This window comes from Carex rostrata, chromosome 23 (genome assembly GCF_964058835.1).
Source record: "Carex rostrata chromosome 23, lpCarRost1.2, whole genome shotgun sequence".
NCBI classification, from domain to species: domain Eukaryota; kingdom Viridiplantae; phylum Streptophyta; class Magnoliopsida; order Poales; family Cyperaceae; genus Carex; species Carex rostrata.
The window spans coordinates 4,679,250-4,687,514 of record NC_135940.1 but is presented as its reverse complement, the minus strand read 5'-3'; the positions used below and the strand labels follow the sequence as shown (position 1 = coordinate 4,687,514).

The following is an 8,265-nucleotide window of genomic DNA, read 5'->3' as shown; positions in this document are numbered from 1 at the left end:
TGATCTCCTGGGAAGTCCCTGTGTTGCATTCCTATATGAATATAGATTTAGATCAGATTGGATATTTGTTAAAGTAATATTAAAATATATTAAAATGTTAAAGCGTAATATTTATCTAATTATAATGGTGAATAACATAAATTTTTTATAATATATATTAAAATATATGATATATATATCTTGATAATTGAAACGTAAAATTAGTCATCAATATAGTTTTCATGACAAGAGAATATTACCAATCATTCAATTTTAATCGAATATATTTTCGTTTCTAGATAATCAGAACAATATGTTACACGTGTTCGTGCCAGACGTGTATTTCACGTCTTTAATCGTAATGTGTCAAAATGCGCTACTAAAAAGTAAATTAGTTTATTTGAAGTATAAATGAAAATAATAAACAAGTGAAATTTAAAGATTTTTTGTGTGATTTAATCTTTATCAGAATTTGATTATTATTCAATATGCAGAATGTCGCTGGATTTTAATAAATTAGTTTGGAAAAAAGAGTAAATGTTGCTAAAACAAAATTGATTTGGGTTTGGAAGGAAGCAACCGCTTTGACGAGCAACGTACAGAGGTCGGGAGTCGGGACAATAGGAATTTTTTGAGTTAATACATATAGACCATCCGATCAGCTTTAAGATTCATGCAAATTAGAGCTGCACAAATATTAAAGATTCTTATATTTTAGACGTAGGCCGGATAAATTCCGTCTATAATTGAACGGTCAATATATATTAACTCAAAAAATGCTCTTTTGAGTTAATGCAGACGATGCGGACTCGGAGAATAGAGCATAGAGTAGAACTAGGGTGCTCTTAAGGTCACCAAAGTTTTGGTGCGCTTAACTCTAAAACTCATCAAATCGATTTCAAACGACGAATCCGAACCGTTGAAACCCGCCTACCTTATGTGTGATGCATCTACATGTAAAATTTTTAAACATTCGAATTAATTTAGTATAAAGTCAAGCGGTCAAAATTAGAAGGTTAATAAATTAATTTTAGTGCATTCATTTTTTGAACGTTTTTGACCGCTTGACTTTATACTAAATTAATTCGAATGTTTAAAAATTTCACATGTAGATGCATCACACGTAAGGTAGGTGGGTTTCAACGGTTTGGATTCGTCATTTGAAATCGATTTGATGAGTTTTAGAGTTAAGCTCACCAAAACTTTGGTAAGCTTAAGAGCACCCTAGTTTTACTCATAGAGCATATGGAACAAAGGGTTTGATTTGTACGTATTTTAGATTTGATTTTAGTCGGACTTGATAGTCTTGGTCTCTGAGAGAGGGTCTGGTCAGACTCGGAAACTGAGGAGTGAGGATGGTATACTGGTATGTATCGTGTATTCATGTATGGGGTTTAGGAGAAGAGAGAATGGGGCCCAGGAGATAGTGGTAAATGGGTAATGGCGCGATCTGCGGGGCGATGAATACGGACGAATTGCTGGGTCCCACCACGTCCCAATTCTCATTTTATTTTTAATTTTTTTCCAATAATAATAACAAATTAACAATCAACAGTGTAAGAAAGGTCGGCCTAATCTAATTTTGGAGTCCAAGCCTATAATTTATAATTAATTTAATTAATTAATTAAGCAATAAGGATGGACATCAACTAGCAGTGCATATTGCACAGGCAGAACAGTAAAAATAAATAAACATAAATGAAGATAAATAGGTTATTATAGACGGGGAAGAGAGAGAGAGAGTGAATCAGAACCGTCGGTGGGGGATGGGGCCATGGGGGTACAACTTGGAACGGAAGCAAAGCATTTCGTTTTGATTTTGATTAAAAGGAACTAAGGCAGGCATGTATTTAAGACATATTATTGTATTATATTAAGGCACTGAGCATTTGAACAGCATGCCTCCTTAGTCCTTGCCTTATCTTTTTGTCCCCACATTCTTCATTTTCCCCTATTTCCTCTCTCTCTTCCCATTTTCAATCCTCAAGCAACCCCTTTTCTCATCAGACTCTTCATTTCTGTGAGGGCCTGTTCGGATGTAATTCCGAAAATACTGTTTACGCGGAAAAAAAAAAATTCACTCAGATTGAATTTTTTTTTCCCACGTGAACAGTAAATTTCAGTTCAAACTTTTTCTATTCCCGTTCCTATTCCCATTCCCACCATGCAGCCAAACAGGGCCTAAATGTAATTGGATCTGGATCTCTAAGATCTGCATTTACCTCTTCCTTCATAATAATTCACCCAACCATGTGTACTGGCTAGTTTCCAACCTGTATGGTCAAATTTCTGTATAGTGATTCTATATATGTATAACAGAAATAAATAATTAATTAAATTGGAATATGGGATCCTGTAGGAACACATATAACTTGCATTTGGATCTTCTGCAGTAATTAATCAAATTCTCATGATCTCATCTCAGTTTAGGCCAGTGCATTGCCCTGATTGAATTGCATTGGGAGCCCCCATCTCGAATTATTCTATCACTCTATAATGAACTCCATATCTATTTCTTTTGGACGACATTTCATATTGACATGTCATGTAAAACATAAAATTTATAATTAGGACATGTTCGGCTACTCATGTTGCCATAATTTTTTTTGGAAAGAAAAAGTAAATATGTTACGTTTTCAATTTAATGTTCAGTGCAATAGTTAAATTACTCATTTTCATTTCAATTATCCATTTTTATTCCCAACTTATTTTATAATCTGTGACAAAAATAAAATTGATTTTAAGCTAAGGTTTTTTTTTCTCAATCACTGAAGCTCTTTTCAAATTGACATTGTTTAATATTTATTTTGGTTTAAACAACTTTGAACTTCTAATTATTTTTTGTTTAATATTTTTTGTTCTTAACAAGAATGATTTGTTAATTTTTTTTAATTTCTTCTATATCAGCAACGTAAGTCTATAATTTTCTAAACAATATTAAATTAATTGATAAATTATAAGACCAGTATCTTGAAGTTTATTCATTAAATATACTAACTATAATTTTGAAAATCAAATTTACTCTTGAAGCTATTTTTTTTTCATTAACAACAAGCACAATTAAAATACCACGATTTAATAATAAAACAACATAAACAAAATTTAAACAAACACATAGACAAAAAAATAATTAAACAAACACAACATAATAATACAAGAAATTAATTAAACAAGTAATTAAACTAGCAACACTCAATTTTAATAGATTGAGCTAATTTAATCATAATTAGCGATTAGTATTAATACACTTAATATAGTTTAATTTTAGTGTTACATCTTTTATAAACAGAAAAAATCAGCATCCTAACAAATTTTCAATACATTTGCTGAACATCCATATTTTAAAATTTTCCATTCTCATTTTCAAAAATTCTTATACTCATAAAAATTACCGTTGCTGAACAAGCCTTTACGTAGCATGATTTTGATGTATATCTTATGTTGTTGCTTTTGGATGAATAAAATAAATTTATTTAGACCTTTGAGTATATAAGAAATAGAATAGAATTAGGCTGTTCTTAAGTTCATCATGCCTATTTGTGAACTCAATTCTAAAATTTATTGGATTTATTTTAAACGATGAATTTAAACCATTAAAATCCATCTAGCTTACGAGTGATGCGTTTAAAATGGAAGTTTTTTTAATCTTCGAACTAATTTTGTATAGAGTCATGTTGTCAAAAAACATTCAAAAATAAATGCATTAAAATTAATTTATAAACCTTCTAATTTTGACCGATTGACTTTATACTAAATTAATTCAAAAGTTAAAATTTTTTGCACACATCACTCATAAACTAGATGAATTTCAACAATTTAAATTCATTATTTAAAGTCAACCCGGTAGATTTTAAAATTGAATTCATAAAGAGACTCAGTGCCTATTCGGCACGCAACTGTTCCTGTGAGAAAAAAAATTCAATCAGAGTGAATTTTTTATTTCACACGCACAATATTTCGGCCATTCAAATTAAATCCGAACTCAAACCCATTTCCGTTCTCGCCGGATAGCCGAACAGGCCCTCACGGAACATAAGAACATCCTAGTTCTAGTTAGAAATATATTATAGCGGGCCAGGAAACGTTGTTCCCTAATAAAGGTTAAATTTTGGTCTGAGGTGTGTGTGATATGGGGAGAGGGGGGCGTCCGACGTCCATCGGACCACTTTTGTGTTCGATGAGTTCTCTTCACCGTCGGATCTGCTTTAGGATTCGCGCCCGCAATTTCGCGTCTGCTTTAAAATCCGTACACACGAATCCTAAAGCAGATCTGACAGTGAGAGAACCCATGGAACACAAAAGTGGTCCGATGGCCATCGGACAGCCCCTGATGGCCCCCTCTTCCTGTGATACGAGCTACATTATAATTTGATTTATAATGAGACTGAATCATCCATTAAAAAATGAAATTGGAAATTTTAATTAATTAAATAATAGGGAGGGGTTAACCTCTCGAGTCTCCACCGAAAAAAAAAGAGGAAAAGGTTAATTAGAGGCCTGTAGCTCTTTTAAACAGCAATTAATTGGAATTGGTGGCGTTCCCATTGTTGCTTGCGTTCCATCTCTAATGAATAAATAGGAGCCCCACCCTTCCCCCTCTCTCTGCAACCATTTATTACTCTTTCACTCCTTTCCCTTCTTATTCTATTCACACATCTCACACTCACTCTTCCTCTTCCCCTACTCTACTCTACTCACTCTTTCTCTCCTCCGCAGCTAAGTAGTAACAAACAAATGGCATCTCTCTCTCCTTTTCTCACACTCACATTTCTTCTGACACTCTCTTCTACGGTTCACGCCCGTATTCCCGGCGTATATTCCGGCGGCTCCTGGCAGAATGCTCACGCCACTTTCTACGGAGGCAGTGACGCCTCTGGCACCATGGGTACCTACATTTTTTACTTCCCATTCTCCTCCTTTTTTATTTTATCGCTTCTTGTATATTTTTTAAACTAAATAAACACAAAAATCACAAACAAATAAAATGTACTGATTGTGTGAGTGTAGGAGGTGCTTGTGGTTACGGGAATTTGTACAGTCAAGGATACGGTGTTCAGACAGCCGCTCTCAGCACCGCACTCTTCAATGACGGTTTCAGCTGCGGCGCATGCTTTGAGATCAAGTGTGTCAACCAGCCCGGCTGGTCTTACTGCCACCCCGGCAACCCCTCCATCCTCATAACCGCCACCAACTTTTGCCCACCCAATTACGCCCTGCCTTCCGACAACGGCGGCTGGTGCAACCCCCCTCGTCCACATTTTGATCTCTCCATGCCTATTTTCCTCAAAATGGCCGAGTACCGTGCTGGGATCGTTCCGGTTTCATTCCGTAGGTATGTATCTAATATATGTGTGTATGTTAATTAAGTGATAAATTAGGAGGTATAAAAAATTTATTGTTTTCAAGTACATCACATTTACATGTTAGTTAATTATTACGGTTAAAAACTGGTTATAGTACTAATAAAATAGGAGGCAGCTAGGGTAGCTAAAGTTAAATCTCCAATATTAATATTTTTGAAGCATTTCATTGGGTGCCGAATTACCAATCCAATAGCAAGCATTACACAACATAACATGTGACGGTACCTGAAAAGGTCCACACTCCTTACTCCTTAGCAATGCTAAGTGGTCCCTAGTAAGCAGTAATTATTTATAGGTATGTGTAATTTCTTTTTCCACAGTAAAATCATTATGTTTCCTGTGTCCTTTACTTTTTCTTTACTTGCATGAAAACCCATCCATATTCTGTTACAAAGATAGATTAACTGCGTTGAATTTTAAATTCCAAATTTACATGGCTGATAAAAAAAAATATTTTTTAATTGACTTTACATAGATGCATAATATACAATGAATGATTTATTATTGGCTTTAACGACCAATTAATGAGGGAAGGAGAAAGACAAAAGGCACCGTATTTTAGGCGGATTTCGGTGGAAATTTTCTCCAGGTTTTGATGGGTTCCGTTTAGAAATTACAAACGAAATTAATTAAATGAGTCATGAAATATGGATGAGGAATTGAAGATCTTGACCTTCTGTACGACAAGATATAAATGAGTTTGTTACTTGAGTAGAAGTACATATCTTTTGTATATCTTATAATATCTTTCCTCTGTACCCAAACCCATCTCTACCAATCTGGGAGAGCAGTTCTCCTTTTCCTGTTCAAGGACCGACAAGTCCATCGTTCCCTATCTTGTGTAGCTATCAGTGTGGCCATTTTGTTCCCTCTCTTGTTAAAATTAGATAGAGAGTTAGTGCCACAGAAAACCAAGATAGGGATGTCCCGGAAAGGTACCCAAGGCCCAAGCCCGTGAATTCGTTGTCTGTCGCCTCGGTCAGTGTAGAACCAGACCTATATCCGCGTCTTAAGACTGAATTGACCTAAATACGCTCGGTTGGACAGAATTCTACACTTGGGGATTGGCTGGTCTCGGGGCAGTAGTGTCATTTGCAAATGAGAAGCGTAGGGGAGGCACATGGTTCCATGCGTCCTTTATTCGCGGTCAATCTGACAAACATTACTATTAGGCATTACCTACATACAAAACAAACAAAGACATTTGTACCCTCCATATCTTAATCTTATTATTTTAATTATTAATTTTTTCTCTGTCCTTCTCACATTTGCCCCCCAAACATTCTGGAATTTTTTTTTTTTTTTTAGGGAAAACATTCTCGAATTAATCTTTTTAAGTCTTCACTCTCCTCTCTTCAGTGCTGGTATAATATAATAATGAGAAGCACATGCATTCCTGGCCCTTGATTCAGCAGTGCATTTATACGCCTCACATCACATTTCTAGATCTTGTACCGTACCACGATTTATGTCAGTCCAGCTCCTTTCCCACCTAAATAAATTAATCAATCTTTTATTTTCTTTTTGTTTTATTCCCTAATAGATACTACTATAGATGAATTAATAAATATATAAAAGTAGCATCATTTAAAATAAATACTTGTTATTAATTAGTTGATGAATTAATTTTGTATGAATCTAATATTGTTTTTGTTTGAATCTGTGTGCAGAGTGCCGTGCCATAGAGCAGGAGGGATCCGGTTCACAGTTAACGGGTTCAGGTACTTCAACCTCATCCTCATCACCAATGTAGCCGGTGCTGGCGACATCATTCGTGCGAGCGTGAAGGGGGCCCACACCAACTGGATGCCCATGTCACGCAACTGGGGCCAAAACTGGCAGTCCAATTCTGTGCTAGTCGGTCAGGCTCTCTCTTTCCGTGTGGCTGCCAGTGACCACCGCAGCTCCACCTCCTGGAACATTGCTCCTGCCGGCTGGCAATTTGGCCAGACCTTCGCTGGCAAGAATTTCAGGGTTTAATTAATTTTATAATATAAGAAAGTATGAAGGAGTGAATGAGAATAGTAAGTATAGGTGATGGGAAAAAGGCGGGATGTTTCAAAGGACTCCTCCCGCCATTGTGTTTAGGTGTTTTTTTTTTTTAAATTATATATAGTCTGCATTGCAATTTGCAAGTGTTAATGAATGTTGGTTTTTAGTGGGTGTTGGGAGGTGTGAAAGGAAGCGGGAAGAAGGGAAAAAGAGCGGCCTGGGGTGCCTGATACTTTTGACCTTTTTGACTAGGGACTAAGGAGTTAAGCAGGAGGGTTTTGTAATGTAATTTTTAGTTTACTTGGGGTTTCTTTTATTTAGTGGGATGTAGTGCAGTTGGCTGAGGTGGCTGCAGGAATTTTTTTGCAAGGAGGGAAAAGGAGTGTAGCCCGCAGCTTAACTGCGTTTGTTTGATTATTGTCTCATTTGCTGCTTATTTTTAAGTCAAATGTGATATCATCGTATAATATAGTACAATGTTTGTTATTTATCATATCAGAGCTGTTCCTTGTTTCTATTTGTTAATTTTTTATTCCCCAATTCCGTACTTTACGTAGAGCGTGAGCGTCCTCCAGTACAATTTTCATCTCTTATTTTGAAAAGAAGCAAAAGAGTATGGAAAAAAAACAGCATAGATAAAATTAACTTTATTACTAATTCTAAAGCACCCAAGCTTCATTATATTTATAATTGGGCTGTTCTAATTTTTATATTTAAATTATTGATGCATTTATATCAGATATAACTTCCCGCTCACAATCTTAACTTAGGATTGTGTTAGGCAGACTCAATCTCACGGGAAATCAGATGGGATTGAGTTAACATTTTGGGTCTGTTCAAATGTCAAATAAAGTGTTCGGATGTCTGTTTTATTCTCGTTCTTTCTCCTCGGTATATTCTCAATCTCTCGCATCCAATGTAAAATCGCGGA

General features: G+C 35.5%; 1 protein-coding gene across 1 annotated transcript; it reads left to right on the top strand.

Moving 5' to 3' along the window:
* The first annotated feature begins 4,502 nt into the window (after positions 1–4,502).
* On the top strand, positions 4,503–7,827 carry LOC144574897 (expansin-A7-like). Its single transcript, XM_078324989.1, has 3 exons — positions 4,503–4,864; positions 4,987–5,311; positions 7,013–7,827. The coding sequence occupies exons 1-3, from the start codon at positions 4,714–4,716 to the stop codon at positions 7,320–7,322; spliced, it is 786 nt and encodes a 261-aa protein (XP_078181115.1). The 5' UTR covers positions 4,503–4,713; the 3' UTR covers positions 7,323–7,827.
* The last annotated feature ends 438 nt before the right edge of the window (positions 7,828–8,265 follow it).

What these genes read in the sequence shown, in the direction of transcription:
- LOC144574897 (XM_078324989.1), top strand. Translation starts at nt 4,714, where the DNA reads ATGGCATCTCTCTCTCCTTTTCTCACACTCACATTTCTTCTGACACTC. An exon ending in TGACGCCTCTGGCACCATGG is followed by an intron (nt 4,865 to 4,986) that starts GTACCTACATTT and finishes GTGTGAGTGTAG; the next exon opens with GAGGTGCTTGTGGTTACGGG. An exon ending in GTTCCGGTTTCATTCCGTAG is followed by an intron (nt 5,312 to 7,012) that starts GTATGTATCTAA and finishes ATCTGTGTGCAG; the next exon opens with AGTGCCGTGCCATAGAGCAG.